This window comes from Eublepharis macularius, chromosome 6 (genome assembly GCF_028583425.1).
Source record: "Eublepharis macularius isolate TG4126 chromosome 6, MPM_Emac_v1.0, whole genome shotgun sequence".
In the NCBI taxonomy this organism is placed as follows: domain Eukaryota; kingdom Metazoa; phylum Chordata; class Lepidosauria; order Squamata; family Eublepharidae; genus Eublepharis; species Eublepharis macularius.
In genome coordinates, this window is record NC_072795.1 from 104,413,542 (window position 1) to 104,431,738 (window position 18,197).

The 18,197-nt window shown below is 42.1% G+C and overlaps 1 protein-coding gene across 4 annotated transcripts in view; it reads right to left on the reverse strand.

The window, feature by feature from the left end:
• Positions 1–351: 351 nt before the first annotated feature.
• Positions 352–18,197, reverse strand: part of LOC129332415 (lysosomal acid lipase/cholesteryl ester hydrolase-like) — a 34,357-nt gene continuing 16,511 nt past the window's right edge. For all 4 annotated transcript variants that reach the window (XM_054983518.1, XM_054983515.1, XM_054983516.1 and 1 more), the window contains exons 5-10: positions 12,093–12,202; positions 9,697–9,833; positions 9,061–9,207; positions 8,400–8,471; positions 3,658–3,723; positions 352–685 (exon numbers count right to left, since the gene is read on the reverse strand). In XM_054983518.1, coding sequence (XP_054839493.1) covers positions 452–685; positions 3,658–3,723; positions 8,400–8,471; positions 9,061–9,207; positions 9,697–9,833; positions 12,093–12,202 — 766 coding nt within the window. In that variant the 3' untranslated portion in view covers positions 352–451. The remainder of the gene's footprint in view (positions 686–3,657; positions 3,724–8,399; positions 8,472–9,060; positions 9,208–9,696; positions 9,834–12,092; positions 12,203–18,197) is intronic.

An 18,197-nucleotide genomic window follows, 5' to 3' on the forward strand; every position in this document is an offset into this window, starting at 1 on the left:
ATAAGAACTAAAATAATAAATAATTTATATAACAGATCAGAAACAACATCTACAGACACTCTTCACCTACAAAAATGTTTAAAGCATTTCCATGAATATGAAATATATGCAGTTATTCTGGGGAAGGCAATGGCAAACCACCCCGTAATAAAAAGTCTGCCAAGAAAACATCATGATGGGACGTCCCCCCATAGGTCAGTAATGACTTGGGCCATTTCCACACCTTCAGTCGGTACGCTGCGGAACATTGCGAACAATCCCCAGAAGATAGCATTTTCACGCACAAGTTTTGCACAATGTAGCACAAAACTTGTGTGAGAAAATGCTATCTTCTAGGTTTTGTTTGCAACATTCCGTGGCATTCCGATTGAAGGTGAGTAGTATGGAAACGGCCTTGGTGCTTGCACAGGGGACTACCTTTACCTCTTTATTCCTCATATTAAGCAAGACTTTATTTGTAATGCTCCATCAACCCAAGCAGATCTGGATATAGGTACTTTGGAGCATCAAGGCCTGTAAGAAAGTCTGTATGTTGCCAATCAGGAAGGTGCTTATGGAAAATTAAGTGAGTAATTCGAGGGAGCAGCCGATCAATATCTCTTTTATCTGTTATAATGTCTTTTCCAGCACTCCACACAGCTGTTGGCACAGTCATATCTTCTAATTTGTAAACAGGAGGAGTCGTCTGTTATTGAAAAGATCAGAAAAAGGAAAATGAATATTGCTGACCAATTTGTTATATTTTCTCTTTTAAAAATCAGTTTATCTTCTAGCATCTGAAAATCTCTAATGGGACATCTGGTCCTGGAAAATTGTTTGGCATTTTGTTCCACACATTTCTCCTTCAATATCTGAATCTCTTCCTGGGTCAGAAATAAGTAGAAAAAATAAGGATTCAGCCAGATGATGCTGTTTCTAAGCTCTATTGTAAAGAGTCCAGCAGCACCTTTAAGACTAACCAACTTTATTGTAGCATAAGCTTTCAAGAACTGTGGTTCTCGAAAGCTTATGCGACAGTAAAGTTGGTTAGTCTTAAAGGTGCTGCTGGACTCTTTACTATTTTGCTACTAAAGACTATCACGGCTAAATCCCCTGGATCTAAATTCTATTGTGTAGTTCTACTAGTTTAAGATGGCTACTTCTGTACTAGAGCAGTAGAATTAAAAGACACGAAAATCACTGGACGAGAAATATATCTACTAATGTTCCAATAAATACCGACATAACTAAAAAAAACCTTCAAGCCAAAACAGGGGAAAGAGGAAAACACATAATAGTCTTCAGGATTCACAGGTACTAGTAACTGAGTGTCTTCTGTCAAACAACCCAGACATCAAACATCAATTCCAGTCATCAGTCCCAGGCCATGAAATCACTGGCCATGTTTTTTTTTTCTTTTGTTTTCTAATTGCTTGTGTCCAGTCCAGTCTTTTTCCTGGAAACCTCTCCTGCTCCAGGTAAATAAGTCTAGGCCCTTGTCTGAGGAAACCCCTGACTGAGGGAATACAGAATCTTGAGCCAAGTGAAGCAGCTCTCTCACTAAGCATTAATGCCTGTGCAAGGCTAACTCACCACCCATCTGCTCTTTCCAGGTGTGTTTTAAATGTATCCAGTTAGCAATGTTCTCTTTATCCTTGGGGGTTTGGTGACTCCACATCAGTTCCAGCACACCCATTGTCACAACTATGACTGCGGGCACTGCTGCAGAGATGTTGGTGCTAGTGTCTTCTGCTGGTGCCAGATCAATAAATTTGAGTAGCCAAAATGTTTAGAAATAGATGCACCCCAAAGCTGCTATCTTATGATTAGAGGTGGGCATGGACTGGGAAAAAGCCACGGAACGCTGGCCCATGGTCCGTCAATTTTCACGGACCAGCCTGTTCACGGATCAGTTTGTCGGTCTATGGTCCATCACTCCCAGGGGCCCTAGGACTGCCTCTTTCACACTCAGAGATACCAAACTTGCAGCAAGGCTTCAGCAGGCTCTCTTCCTGCCACTCTCCACGTTTGGCCAAGATTGCATTTCGGAGATCAGAGTTATAGACCCCCCAAAGCAGCCACCCCCAGGAAACTTCCTTTAGATACTAGGAGTCACAAATGCCAATTGACTTGCATTGTCATGCAGCACCAGAAAGTTGCAATGAAGCAAAATCAAACAGAAAAGGGTGGGGGAAGAGCCCCCTCACTCACCACACAGACACCTTCTCAGCTGCTGTCATTCCTTGCTCGCATAGAACAGAATGGGAGCTCTCTGATTGGCAAGCAGAGCTGCCTATCAAGGTTTTGAGGGCTAAGATTGTTGTTCTCGTGGCTGCAGAACGTCCACCCCTCCATTGTCTAGGGAATTAATTCTTCCTCCTTGCTCACATAGAGCAGAATGGGAGCTCTCTGTTTGGCAGGCAGAGCTGCCTATCAAAGTTCTGAGGGCTAAGATTGGTGTTCTCTTGGCAGCAGAACGTCCACCCCTCCATTGCCTAGGGAATTAATTCTTCCTCCTTGCCCGCATAAAGCAGAATGGGAGCTCTCTGGCAGAGTTGCCTATCAAGATTTTAAGGGCTTCAGAAGTTGTGCGGACATCCCCTCCGTTGCCTAGGGAATTGATAGATCAGAGCCAGGATCTGGACTCACAGACCATGGACCGACGGACCAGCCCAAATGGACCAAAGTTCATGAAAAAGGTGAGTCCCATGAACCTCGTGTTCATGAACCATGAACAGGACCAAACCATGTCAAATTTAGATTTATTTTCTAGACCATGCCTACCTCTCAATAATTACATATATATAATGATTGTATATATAAATAATGATTTTATATACACACACACACTTGGTATTAACATGGCAGAAAGAAATATATATTAAAGAAATATATATATATATTTCTTTAATACCTGGATTTTACGTGCGGAATGAATTTGGATGTTTTACTGAATTCTGCCATGTTAATACCAAGTGAAATTTATAAAACAAATGACAGCACACAGAACTTCATGCTAATATTTTTTAAAATCTCTCTTGAAAATTAGATTAATATTTTTAAATTCTGAATGCAACAAAAGTTGAAGTGTTAAGTGAACACTGGTGCAGAATATGAGGCAAGATAAACTGTTACTGAATGAGCTCCAGTCTTTACATAGTACACTGACAGGGCAATTGTAAGTGGAGTTATATCTTTCTAATTCTATTGAGTTGAATAGATGTGAGATTCCTATTCATTCCCACACAGAATAAATATTCACTCAAGAAGATACCACATTTTAAAGAGGAGCATGACAAAGGGGAGAAGATTCCAAATACAATGAGAACAATAATCACAATTAATTGCTCATGAAAAAGTAAAAGAACATACAGTTAAAAGAGTATTACTCAAATATAACTATTTTACAAAAGAATTGCAGAAATGCCTAAAAATGAAAAAGGAGAAGCAAAGATCAGCATCTAAATAGGAACTGAAGGGACAGGAATGCGTGCACTTAGAAAGAAATCATCAGATGTGTGCTTTTGAGATGTACTTTCCGTCTTTCATAGTTCTCAAAGGAAGTATAAAAAACCTTAAGTTTCTGCATTGTTCTTATTGCATTTTTAACCAACAAGCTAAACCACTCATAAAATTATTCAAACTTTTTTTTTCAATACCCCCCCCCCCCGCACTTACCAAATTATATACAGCTTTGTTCTTATGGCCATAGTCAAAATATTTAAATTCTTCTGTTTTGGCCACCTAAAAGAAGAGGATGAAAAATGCATTGATTGATATCTGGGAATTCTCAAAATTTTAAAAGATTGATATTAAGTCATAAAATAGGAATTACAAATACAAGAAATGTTCGCTGTAACATTTCTGAAAGTTTAAGGTAAAATGCTGGATCACTGAGAAGTAATTTTAATTGTTCCTGTATCTATAACCCTAGTTTTTGGAAATGTCTAATCTGAGATCTTTAATACTTGCTGTTTGAAAACACCATTTTCCCTCTTCTGTAGTCACAGTGGAGATCATGAAGGATTCAGTTGCATTTGTATTTTACTGACATGTCTTCCACATTTCCTGACATGTCTGACATGTCTTTCCACATTTTACTGACATATCTCCCAATATGAAGCGTTCCTGTGCCTCATACAGTTAGTGGATAACGTGTTCTTCTTTAAGGCATATTCATTATCCATACCATTTAATTATGTAACTGGATTAAAGCTAAAAGAACATTCATTTCCAAAGCTGTTTGATGCACATAATAGGAACATGAAATGTGAAAAGTATGAATCAAGGTGAGAAAAGGAATGTTTAAACATTGTAATCCTGCATATGATGAACTAAATTGTACTGGATTAGAACATTTTAAAAGAGTTTTAGGCTGAAGTGGTATTTTCTATAGTGAGGCAAGTTGTAGCACAAGCAATCAGGGGATATGTTGCATAGTTGGACTGAATAATATTGATCAAACTTCATGGGAAGCCTATAAAGAAACACTTAATTAGAGTTTATGCCCCAGCTACAGATGCTGAAGAGGATGAAATGGAAAGCTTTTATGCAAGTGCCCAGGAAGAAATTGCTCATGCACAAAAATAAGATGCACTGATAATCATAGGCGACAGGAACACAAAAAAACCCAAAGCAGAACAAAATTTCAAACAAGAATCAAATAGATTACATAAATGGAAGCAGAAGATGAAGATGGAGAAGCTCTCTTGTCTTTACTAAAACAAGACCAGAAGCTGATTAATAACAACAACAACAACAAAAACAACAACATTTGATTTATATACCACCCTTCAGGATGACTTAACACCCACTCAGAGCAGTTTACAAAGTATGTTATTATTATCCCCACAACAACAAAACACCCTCTGAGGTGGGTGGGGCTGAGAGAGCTCCTAGAAGCTGTGACCCAAAGTCACCCAGCTGGCTTCAAGTGGAGGAGTGGGGAATCAAACCCAGTTCTCCAGATTAGAGTCCTGCGCTCTTAACCACTACCCCAAACTGGCTCCCAAACTGATTTTGGTTCAGACCATGAATTGTTAATTTCAAACATTAGAATAAAGCTGAAGAAAAACACTAAAACAATCATGGAGCCAAAATATAATCTAATTAATATTCCTGATTATTTTAAAAACAATGTAAAGAACAGATTTGTAATAATAAGTTCAGCTGAACATGAACCTGAAGAACTGTGAACTGAAACCAGAGAAATTATCAAAGAAGAATATGAAAAGAATATTCCTGTAGCTAAAAGAAAGGAGACATTTTGAAGGATGGATGGCAATGCCCTACAGACTGGAAACAATCTATATTCCAATTCCCCCCCACCCCCCGCCCCCCAAAATAACATCAGAGATTGCAGTCATGGCCCACAGGTTGGAAATGCAAAATCAATATTCCAGTTCCAAAAAGAGGGATGTTAGAGACTGGACTGTCACATTAATTTACCACACAAGCAAAGTGATGATTAAAAGTTTACAACAAAGTCTTTTATTATATATAGAATAAGAAATGCCAGATATTCAAGCTGAATTCAGAAATGAAGATGCACTAGAAATCACAATGCAAATTTATAATGGTTACTGGAGTAAATCTGTGACTTTCAGAAGAAACTGAATGTGTTTTATAGATTACAGCAAAGTTTTCAGCTGTGTGGATCATGAACATATATGGGTAGTTTTACAAAGAAATGGGTGTGCCACAGCATCTGATTGTTTTGCTCTACAACCTGAACTCTGGTCAAGAAGCCACTGTTGGGACAGAATATGAGGAAACAGATGGTTTCCAATTGGCAAAAGTGTCAGTCAAGGATGTATATTATCTACTTATCTGTGTTGTCTATATGCAGAATGTATTATAAGGAAAGATTTAGATGAAAGTGTAATGAAAATTAGTGGAAGGAACATTAAAAATATGAGACATACAGATGACTCCACATTATGGCAGAAAATAGTGAAGACTTGAAACAGCTACTGGTGAAGATTAAGGGAGAGTGTCAAAGCAAGATTACATTTGAACAAGAATACAAAAGTAATGGCTACCAAGGAATTACACTATTTTAAAGCTGTCAATGAAGAAACTGAAATTGTTAAAAAAAATCTATTCCTTGGCTCAATCATCAACCAAAAGGGAAACTGCAACCAAGACATCAGAAGATTGATACTCGGAAGTGCCACTAAGAAAAAAATAGAAAAGATCCTTAAGGATAAGGAAATCTCACTGGAGACTAAGATTAAGATGATTCATGCTATGGTATTCCCCATAATGAATGTGAAAACTGAACAATTAAAAAGCTGACAGGAAGAAAACTGATTCATTTGAAATGTAATAGAGGAGAGTTTTACAGATTCCATGAAAGGCCAAAAAGACAAGTAAGTAAGTTCTAGATCAAATCGACCCTGAACTCCCCCTAGAAGTTGAAATGACTGAACTGAGACTGTACTTTGCTCATAGCATGAGAAAGCAAGACTCATTGGAAAAGACAATAATGCTAGCAAAAGTGGAAGGTGATAGGAAAACAGGAAGACCTAACATGTGATGGATTAACTCAGTAAAGGAAACCATGGCCTCCGCTTTGCAAGACTTGAGCAAAGTTGTTAATGATAGGATAATTTGGAGGTCTTTGATTCATAGGGTCAACAGAAGTCAAAACAGATGAGATTACATATAACACACATACCATTCAATAACTGTATGTGAAAATTAGGAGGGTTCTATGAAATCTAGCAACGCAACTTTAACCTGGTTATTCCTTATACATGAGAACCTCTGATTCCTCATGTACAGTCCTAAAGAAGTCTTCTGACTCCAGCCCCTGGCTTGCAGTATCTTCATTCTCTTTGCATTAGAGAACAGATCTGCTTGTGATGATTGTGAGATGTGGGAGAATAGTACATTTGAAACTGCGGTATGCCAACTAAAAATGCATATATACGAATTATAAATGTCTTCATCACAGCATTTTTCGAATATTGGATCATCTGGAAAATTATTTCAAAAATTTAAAGAAAAACGTCTTTGACTTTTTAAAACTATGCTTCAACACATGAAATAAAAATATTGGCATCAAAATGTGAGTATTCATACACATAGCCCTGGATCCCATGGGGCATTTCTGTCAGGGTCATGACCCTGCCATAAGCTACACTTTAGAAGCTTCATGGTCTAGCAGCCCCTACCATACTTTAGGGACTTAATGTTAACTATTATGTTGGGGCTTGATATTCATTGACATGCTGTGTAAAATCTTATGTGTAAAGGATCCTGTTAGCTGAGACGGCAGAGACTATGTTATCTGACTGTGATGAACTTTTAGCAAGAAAAGAGCCATTGCCATAGATACATAACCTTGACTTTATAAAAACATTCTCTAGCTCGCATTCCTGTAGATATCTACTATAGCTAGATTCCTTCCCATTCGCTGTAGATAGATTCGCTGTAGACAGAAGGGGAGAACAGGGCTGTGCTTAAATGTCTATATATCCTGGGTATTGAGAACCAGACTCTATTCCTAACAAAGAACGTTTTGGGATGCTGAACTGAGGATCATCAATAAATTTTTAACTCATTCAGTCTTGGAATCTTGCAGTGAAGTTATTGAGATTCAACTGGCAAACCCTTACAGTTTCTGATGGCACAAGGATTTCTGTCAGCAGAGCAAGACTTTTACCACTATAGCTCAAAATGACCCCCAAATATTGCTCTTGAGGGACTGGGCACTCCCAAGCAGGGCTGGATCTAGGGTTGTCGGCACCCAGGGCAACCCAAGTCCGGCCCCACGTGTGCACTCCCGGTGCTGCTGCATGATGATGTCATTTCTGTGATGTCATCATGCAGTGTGGAGCGCGCTGCCCACGCAGCAAGCTGGCTGCCCCGGCACATTCGCCTACCCATTCACCAGCTCTGCAGGACAGGGGGCACACGGCAAGCCAGCCGCCCCCTCAGTGGGGCAAGCACATGGCACAGGCGGCCTCTCAGCCACCTGTGTTGCCACCACCAGCTCCACAGCAGGCTGGGGCAGCTGGCTTGCTGCATAGATGGCACACTGATGGGGCAGCAGGCTTGCCACATACCCCTTACCCTCGGGGCAGGCAAATGGCATGGGCAGGCTCCCAGTCTTCTGCTCAGCCACCCGTGCGCTCCCAGCGGTTAGCAGCTGCACCCAGCAACCCCTCTTTGATGGCACTGGGGGCAGACTACCCCCTTCCCCCCCCCATTGATCCGGCCCTGCTCCCAAGAACAGCATTTATGGGGGCATTTTGGACTGAAGCAAGAGAAGGGAAGCAAGAAAGTCATATTGTGCTGTTAAGAATCCCTTCCATTAACAGAAATGCTCCACAGCATAGATAGACATTTAATACTCAATCATATTGAAAATGTTGATGGTTGCATTTTAAATGACTTGGAGAAATTAAATCTACCTGTCCCCAATGAATCACTGTTTTTACTGAAGTAAAATCCGGAAATGTTCCAGCGTAGACATCAAATCGACTCTGGGAAAGAAAGGTAGGAAAGTAAGTATGTTTTGATTCTCCTTCTCTGATGGTTCTCATGGTGGAAATGAATAAAATAGTGTTATACACACCAGCCACTTGTGACAATGAGAAGACATACAAACCCCTGGATCCAGCAAGGGATATCTGCACATGGAAGAATGCAGATGTGGATACAGATGCATCTCCAGCAGTATATTTCCCCATTCTCATTATGATGCTCATTTGGATCTCATTTAAATGGTTGCTTATATCCCCCCCCCCTTTACGGTTTAAAATACACATCTTTTTCCAGAGCTACTGTTTCATCTAATTGCCCTGTGAACATCATCCCCACATCATTGGATATTGTGCTGTTGTTGTGGTGTATTAATCATTTGCAGCTGGATTGAATTGTCTGCATAAAATAATGCACATGTGAACGACAGCTACTGTGCGACAGCACTGTAATATCCAGGGATGCGTAGATGCTGCCATTTATCATTACTGGAATTCATGTGGTAATTGTAATAGAGGTAAAACGAACATTTCTTTTAAATCACACATTTCTCTCTTTACTATTTGAAATATAGAGAATAAATGCACTTACCACATTTACATTCTTCTTATTATCTCCAAAAATTATGGAAAATATTTGAACACAGATCTTATCTATTATTACAAAGCTGCAGAGCTTAGCATTCACAGCTTTCAGCTTGCTAGGAAGAATACAGAATTCTTTATTGCCCCATATGAACTGTAAAAAAATGCATAATGTTAATAATCTCTTTAAATGCTTGTGTATATATGTATATGTATGCAAAGGGGTTGTAGGTGGGTGGGAGTGGGTGGGACAGAGAAAACCAAAAGAAACATTATGCATGAGAAAAAAGGCAACTCCAAAATGGCTTTCAGAATGGGGTAAAATAGGCTCAAAAGAACTGGGAGGGTGGGAACAGGGAGGAGGAACTGAAGTGAAAACTAAAGGCATAAATATGTGTGGAAAACATATGGTTAGAAGAGGAAGTCCAGGAAGGATCCTTTGAGCCTATAATATTCTTCGTATCTGGTGATGATATCATCAGGCTCATGAAGGGATGCTAATTCGTGTATTAATTTGGGGGTGACCCCAAATCTTCAATTTTTTCCCAAATGAATCACAAATAATATTGAATGGATTTGGGCTGCGGTATATGAAAACATTATTAGACTGAGAAAGAGTAGAGAAAAAATTAGAAACACCTACCTTTTTTAATCCATCAGGAAGTAATTTAAAAAATAGAAGAGGACCTCCAGTGCCCACCATTGTGTAGGAAGGTGCAAAGAGCATAAAGAGATTGACTTTTTGAGCAAGCTGTGGCATGATTGAGAAGGCAATCAGACCTGCAAAAGGGAAAGATGTTTTAAAATAGCCACTCTACAAAATTTAATGTCATTAATGGGAGCTAATGTTTGCATACATCTCTATCTATTTTACCATTAATGGTAGCATAACTAATCCTCTACGTTTTCTGCTCATTTGCCCTTTTCCCTATGAATTCTGTTCTTTGTGTGTTGTTGTGGCTTCAGTCAAGGAACTTCTCTGCACAGGAGTGCTGGAGACCAATAACATAACAATCCTGTGCATTTGCAGGAGCCAGTGACCTGCCTCTACTACATTCTACACAACCGTATCACAGATAAGGACGACTTGTGATCATGGGACTGAATGGAATTGTACACTCTACAGTTAAATTCATGAGTTTTCTTTTTAGGAAGGTGCATAGGAGACCCTTGCTCTCTGCATTGCCCACTATTTTTATTTTATACTCCTCTACTAGAAATGATAGAATGGGGTGCACGGCAGTTGCATCCAAGTTGTGCTGAGGACGATGGAATCACTGGCTTTTTCACTTGTAGATAACTCTTGGCTGGCTAACCCCCGGGAGATGATGGGGGTGGACTTCCCAAATGGCATCATCTCCACTTGCATAATTGGAAGTGACTTCACCACATTGTGGGACATTCTGTGATTCACCTGAAACTCTATGTATGGTCTAGAATTCATGATTTTACCATAGAGTTTTGAGTGAATCCTGAAGCATCCTGATACACGGTGACATCACTTTTGGGTATGCAGCAGAAAGTGAAATTGCAGCATTGATTGGCAACATTTCACTCCTCCCATTTTTCTCCCATTGGCTTATGGAGGAGCAGCAGGAGAGCAAAGCAAATCAGCCATCTTGTAGTCTCAAAAAGGCCTGCTGTAAGATTGTATATAGGCTAAATATTAATGTTGGTTTAGGGCTCCTGGATCTCTATCTTCCTACTTTAACCTGCATGAAGTACTAGTATTTAAAAATTTCAGTTTTTGACTTATTCAGTATCAGTCCTTTCAAACTGCAATTCTTCCTTCGTGGTTTGTGGTTTGTCACGTTCCATGAACCTCGAATTTGCACGAAATTGTCCCATTTCACGAAATGATTTGTTAAGTTCACGATTCATCAGATCCTGGAGCTCTACAATGGCCCCATTCATACCCAGAGGTGCCAAACTCACAGGGAGACTTCAAAGGCACCCTCATCAAACAACCTTCCCAGCAAGGGCAAGAGCAGAAAATAAGAAAGAGTCTTTTCAGTCTCTTTTGAAGCAGTAAGAAATCTAGCCAAAAGCTCCTAAATGCACTCTCTTTCACTCAAAATCCCAGCAACAGCTCCTCCCTCTCCCTCTGTCAACTGGAACTGAAAGCAGGAGACACAGAGCTGTGCCTTATATAAGAAACGCTCAGATAGAGCAGAATAGGAGCTCTCTAAGCTAACAGGGTTTGGAGGGAAGAAATTGGTGTTCCCATGGCTACAGAAGGCCCATCTCCCCCCTGCTCATTGCTCTCATAGAACAGAATGGGAGACCTCAGGTTGGCGGGGAGAGCTGCCTATCAAGGTTATGTGGGCTAAGATTGGAGTTTCTATGGCAACAAAAGGTCTGCAGATGTTCCGGGCCTATGTTGCCTAGGGAACCAATGGATCAGCACCAGCCTATCTGGCATCACGAAGCATTCACAAATTGAACAAACCAGCCCCAAAATTCATGTATTTCATGAAAAACACACCCCCATGAAATGCGTTTTCTTGGTACATGAATCAGCCTGATTCATCACAAAATTTGATTCATATTTTGATTTGTGCCCACATCTAATGAGAAATACTATCAAAACTGAGACCTTCCTATCATATAATCAGCCCCATCCCAGGGTTGCCCATTTTGAGTTGGGAGATTCCTGGAGATCTTGGAGGTGGAGCCTGGGGTGGGCAGGGTTTGTGGAGGGACCTCAGCAGGGACAGGGTACCATAGAATCCACCTTCCAAATCAGCCATTTTCTCAAGGTTTGGGTCCAGTAGTACCTTAGAGATGCTAAGGAGCCACTGGAGGAGAATGTTGCTGTTCTACTACTAACCAACACAGCTATCCACCTGAAAATATTTTTTCCACTTGGAGGTTGGTAACCCTACCCTGTGCTATGTGTAACCTTTCCTAGAAATGCCATCTCTTTTTGAGCATAAGCTTTATTTTCCTTTTAACAGTTTCTTAAATGGTGGGATTTATCATGTTAGAATGTCAAGAATAAAAGATGAAATTTATTTTGTTATATTCCTCTCAACTTACCCAATGTGGCACCCTGGGAATGGCCAATATAATATAATGTGTCCTGTTTAGTTTCCTTCAAGATAAATTTCATTGTAGCTGGAATATCATAAATCCCCATTTCATGAAAACTGCAACACATATATGCACAAATAATAGCTGAAATGTTTCCAACCTAAATGTGTAATGTTCTAGTCTTTTCATTAAAACTTTAATAGTGTTTTTAAATTAAAATTATTTTAAAAAATAAATTAAAAATGAAATTTAAAACAAAAATTTGAAATTTTTAACCCACATATCAAGTTACAAATCTGGCTCAAAAAAATTATAAGCTAGGCTCCTTTTTGGAGCACAATCTCACAAGAAGAATTAATGTTCTCAGTCTATTAGAAAAAAGGAAACTATGTTGTATGCCACATCTCTAGACCAGCTTGAGGCAGATCAGAACTATAAATCAAGGAAACAGTTAAAGCAAATCATAACAATAGTAACATAAAATAATCCAAGTCAATAATAATTTTAAAAATCAAAACCACTGTAAAAGCAAGTCAAGTCATAAAAGCATATAAAACAACAGAATAGTCAAAAACCATATTAATAAAACATTCTTCAGCCTAGAAACAATCCTAATAAAATTAAGAAGATGGTACTCTTTCATTAAAACCCTGGGTAAAAATAGAGTTACCAGGTCTCCTACCGTCCCAGCAGGAACGCAGAGGACCCAGCATTCAACTTTTGTGTCCATTTTGGCCCCTGTGAAGGGCAGGAGAATGCCTGCTCCAGGGTGTGATGATGTCACTCCCAGAAGTGACATCAGTGCCTGTGGGGAGCTTGCTTGCTCGCCAGCTGAGGAGGTTTTTTTGCCTCCGGGGCCCTTCCTGGGGTCTTTTCCCCCTGCTGGCCAGATAAGTGGTTCCAGGGGAAAAACACACACACACTGTGTTCCCTTTCTAGTTTACTCTACCCGCTACTGGACCAGAGGAAAGACTTAGTGAAATATTGGCTGGCAGACAATGAGTGAGTAGAGAAATATTGTTATTAAAAATATGCATACATGAGCGAGCAGTTATATTTAGTAGAGTGTAATTTTTGTTACAGAAAATGTGGGAAATGTAGGGCAGCTTGGCGGAATGTTGGACAAGTGACAGTTGAAAAGTCCATTGGACAGCAGTCAGAGAGTCAAGCTGCAAGACCAGGATGCCTACATTTCCCATCAAAACTTGAGGGAAGCTGGCAAGTGTCCAACCTGTGTCAGGCGTCACTTGTGGTCCCGCTCTCAGTGTCACGGTGTGGAGACGATGTTGGCAGGTAATTTATATCTACTCAGGAAGGTGGGTTTGGGCTGAGTCATCTACGACTCAGCCCAAACTCACCTTCCTGAGTAGATATAAATTACCTGCCAACATCGTCTCCACACCGTGACACTGAGAGATCTCTGTCTTTTGGTGCTACACCTCTGAAGATGCCAGTCACAGCTGCTGGCGAAACGTCAGGAACTACAATGCCAAGTCCATGGCTATACAGCCCGGAAAATCCACAACAACGATTGGGTTGAGAAGTTCCTATATAGTCTTGTGATTTTTTGGTACTACTGGATTATTTATGAAAATTGCTGCTTATCATTGTATTTATTGAATATTGTGAAAATATTTACTGTTAACTACAGTAGGATTACCCATGAATTGAATTTATTGTTGTATATGTGCTATTCTCCTATTTGAACTCCCAAGGGGATTATATGTATCATAAATATTGTACATTATGATTGCATAGCACTTGCACTTTATGTGGTTTATCAGCAGTGAATACATATTGGGAAATCTGTACTTGAGATTATTGGATTTATTATGGGAACACTGTGTGTGTGTTTTTTCCCTAGAGGTACTTAACCGTAATTGCCCTGGTTGATATATCGGCCAGATATATCAACCAGGGCAGTGGTGGCAGGGAGCAGAGGCTGTAAGTGGGGAATACCCCACCCCCACCAGGGGACTGGCAGCCCTAGTAAAAAGGGTTAAAGGAAAGGAAAGTAAACATCAAGCAAGCTTCAGGGAGGAGGGGGGCAAGGCATTCACAAGGCAAAGTGACTTAACTGAAAATACCATGTGTTATGTTGCCACCCATCTTACCTCTGAAGCCAGAAGCAGAGAGAACAGGGCTTGAGTAGAGGATGTCAGCTAGTGAGCTGGCCACTATGAGAAGAGGTTAGGGATACCACCTGGGGAGGGGGCAGAGACACGAGAATGATACTGAAAGAATGGTGCGACATCACTTCTGGCAAATACTTGGAAGTGATGTCTCATTGTCAATGAGACATTGGTGCTACACCCTGGATTTGGGCAAAACTTTTGTTTTACCATAATTTTTTACCAAAATCTTAGAGCATTACATCATTGTCATGCTGGTGACATGATGTCACTTCTACGTATTCACCTAAAGTGACATTTCAGCTCTAGTACACTGCCATTTTAAAAATAATTTCCTCCCACCAACACTTAGTGGGCTGATGGGCAATGGACCTAGAGACCTGATCTCTCTAGAGGAGGCAATCCTTCAAGTACCCTGGATGAAAGCTATTTAGGTCCTTAAAGGTAAGAACCAGCACTTTGAATTGTGCCTGAAAACAGATGGGCAGCCAGCACAGAGAGGATTCAATCACTGTGTCCAGCACCTGACAATAACCTGGCTGCTGTATTTTGGACAAGCTGATGTTTCAAAAGCAGCTCCATTTGAACACATTACAGCAACCCAACCTGGATGTTATCAAAGCATGTCTGAGTGATTTGTACTGGATTCCTCTGGCTGGCCAGCTGCAGCCTTTCCTCAGCAGAAAAGTTTGGGTTTACCCGAAGCAGGAAAAACATTTGGAAATACCCAAAATCCGAAGCGGGTATTTTAATCACTTCAGAATGCTCTGTAAAGATTCGGAGCATTCCAAAGTGATTCAGGGGGCTGGGTTTTCTCCCAGCAACCCCACCCACCCCCACTCCCAAACCACCCCACTTACCCCCCCTCCCTATCAGCTGGCAGGCGACAGGGGGGGATTCCTCCCTGCTGCCTGCCAGCTAATAGTTTAAAGGGCCCTGTCCTGCCACTTGCAAGCAGCAGGGCCCTTTAAAAACCCCACAACACCCACTTACCTTTGCTCTGCTGAGATGGTGCAGGCTTATGCCTGCATCTCCACCACCTCTTTTGCCCGGCACTGACGGGGCCGAGGAGTTCCTTGGCCCTGACACCAGCAGATGAAGGGAGTACCTGGCAGGGATGTGCAAGCTTATGCCTGCATCCCCACATCCTTCTTCGCCTGCTGGTGTCAGAGCTGAGAAGTTCCTCAGCCCTGACACCAGCGGGCAAACAGAGCACCCGGCAGAGTGCCTGGCAGGGAGATGCAGGCTTATGCCTGCATCCCCGCCTCCTCCTTCACCTGCTGGTTTGGGGGCTGAGGAGTTCCTCGGCCCTGACACCAGTGGGCGAACAGAGAGCCCAGCAGAGTGCCTGGTGGGGAGATGCAGGCTTATGCCTACATCTCTGCCGCCTCTTTTGGCCGCTGGTGTCAGGGCTGAGGAGTTTCTCGGCCCTGACACAAGCTGGCAAATGAAGCGCCCAAAAGGGAGATGCATGCTTATGCCTACATCCCCACCACCTCCTTCGCCCACTGGTGTCGGGACCGAGGAGTACCTTGGCCCTGACACCAGCAGGTGAATGGAGTGCCCAGTGGGGACATGCGGGATTATGCCAGCATCCCCGCCATCTCCTTTGCCCACCGGTGTCGGGGCTGAGGAGTTTCTTGGCCCCAACACAAGCGGGCGAATGGAGTGCCCGGCGGGGACGCGCAGGCTTATGCCTGCATCCCTGCCACCTCCTTCACCTGCCGGTGTCGGGGCCAAGGAGTTCCCTTGGCCCCGACACCAGTGCACGAACGGAGCACCTGGCGGGGAGATGCAGGCTTATGCCTACATCCCTGCCGCCTTCTTCACCTGCCGGTGAACTCCTTGGCCCCAACACCAGCGTGCGAATGGAGCACCCGGCAGAGCATCTAGCAGGGAAATGCTGGCTTATGCCTGCATCCCCGCCGCCTCTTTCACCCACCAATGTTGGGGCTGAGGAGTTCCTTGGCCCTGACACTGGCAGGCGAGCGGAGCACCCAGCGGGGACATGCAGGCTTATGCCTGCATCCCCGCTGCTTCCTTCTCCCACCGCTGACGGGGCCAAGGAGTTCCCTGGCTCTGACAGTGGCACCAACACTCAGCCGCTTGTTGGGGAAGCCCCCGACGAGCATCTGATTCAGGGGGTTAAATGCCCCTTTCCCTGCTGCTCGCAGCAGCAGGGAAACGGGCATTTAAACTACTTGACCTGAAGCTTCCCAAAGCATTACGAATGCTTCAGGAAGCTTTGCTTCAGGATTTCCAAATCAGGGCCAGCATGCTGGCCACGATTCGGAAATCCCGAAGCTTTCCAGATCGGGTCCAATTTGGGTATTTTACCCAAATCGGATTCCCGAAGTGCACACCCCTAGTGCTGACCTTTGAAGCCTTATGTGGGTTGGGACTAACGTACCAGAAGGACTACAAACTCCTTTACAAACCTACCCGACCGCTACAGTTGTCATTGGAGGACCTGCTTCTGGTGCCTCATCCCTTCTTGAGATTAGGCAGGTAATGACCTTGGAGAGGGCCTTCTCAGTCAGTGCACCAAAATTCTGGAACTTTCTCCTCAGAAAGATTTGTTTGACTCCTTCTGTTGCCATCTTCTACCAGAAGGTGAAGACTGTTTGGGGGGTTGGGGGTTGGTATTCTCTTAGTATTTCTTCATGCCTAATGTTTTAATTGTTTTAAATGTTTTAATTGTTCTTATATATTTACATGTTTTAAGCTCTGATTTAACTGGTTAAATGAAGTGTTGTTGTTTGGTTTATTGGTTTTAATTGTTTTAGAATGAGAGTGTATTATGTATGTTTTAATTTGCTAGCTGCCTTGGTGGCCCTTATGAGGACAGAAGGGCAGGATATAAAATTTATTAAATAAATAAAAGATCATAATTTTTAATAAAGAGCCAATGATGCCATATAAGCATAAGTTAATGAAAGGTGCTATCTGCCACATTGGAGACATGGTCTTCCAATTGTAGCTATGATCCAGCAGCATCCGTAAGCTATGAATCTGCTTCTTCAGAGGGAATGTAACCTCCTCCAGAACAGGTCGACTCCTCAGTCATGATGTGGTTTTGTCATTGTCCAACAGCAACACAGGCTTGTCTGTACTGAGCTTCACTATTTTAGCCATCACCCATCCCATTCTCTTCTCCACCAAACGTGTACATGCCTTCAGCCAACCCACCTGGCTCAGCATTTTAAAGAGAAATAAAGGCTATAAGATTTTCTCTGGGAATGTAACACATGCTACAGAAATCAGAAGTGTTCTGTGGTCTAAAGCAGAGGATCACAGAAGCAAATAATTAATAAGACTAGATCTTCCAGCTGAAAGACAGGCATCAAACTAATTATTACCATTAATAATCATGAGGCTAAACCTGGCAGCTAATTTGACCAAATATGATCCAGCAAAATTTATAATTGAACCCCTTGTTGATCTACTTCCCATCTAGGGTTTCCAACTTCCAAGTGGGGCCTGAACTGAGTTCTCCCAGAATTGACTGATATCCAGACATCAGTTTCCCTGGAGCACATGGCAGCCTCAGAGGGTAGACTCTATGGTATTGCATCCATGCTGACCTTCCTCCCCTACCCAAACTCTATCCTCCCCAGGCCCCACCTCCAAATCTCCAGGAATTTCCCAGCCGGGAATGAGCAACTCTATTTCCTTCATAAGAGAAGGATAATGAGGATCTAACGGCTAGCACTTGAGATAACAACAACAACATTTGATTTATATATACTGCCCTTCAGGACAACTTAATGCCCACTAATAATTACAAAGTGTTTTATTATCAACCTCACAACAATCATCCTGTGAGATGGGTGAGGCCAAAGGAGCTCTGAGATGTTGTGACTGATCCAAGGGCACCTAGCTGGCTTCAAACGAGGAGTGGAGAATCAAACACGGTTCTCCAGATTAGAGTCCTGCCACTCTTAACCACTACACCAAACTGGCTCTCCATCCTCCCCAG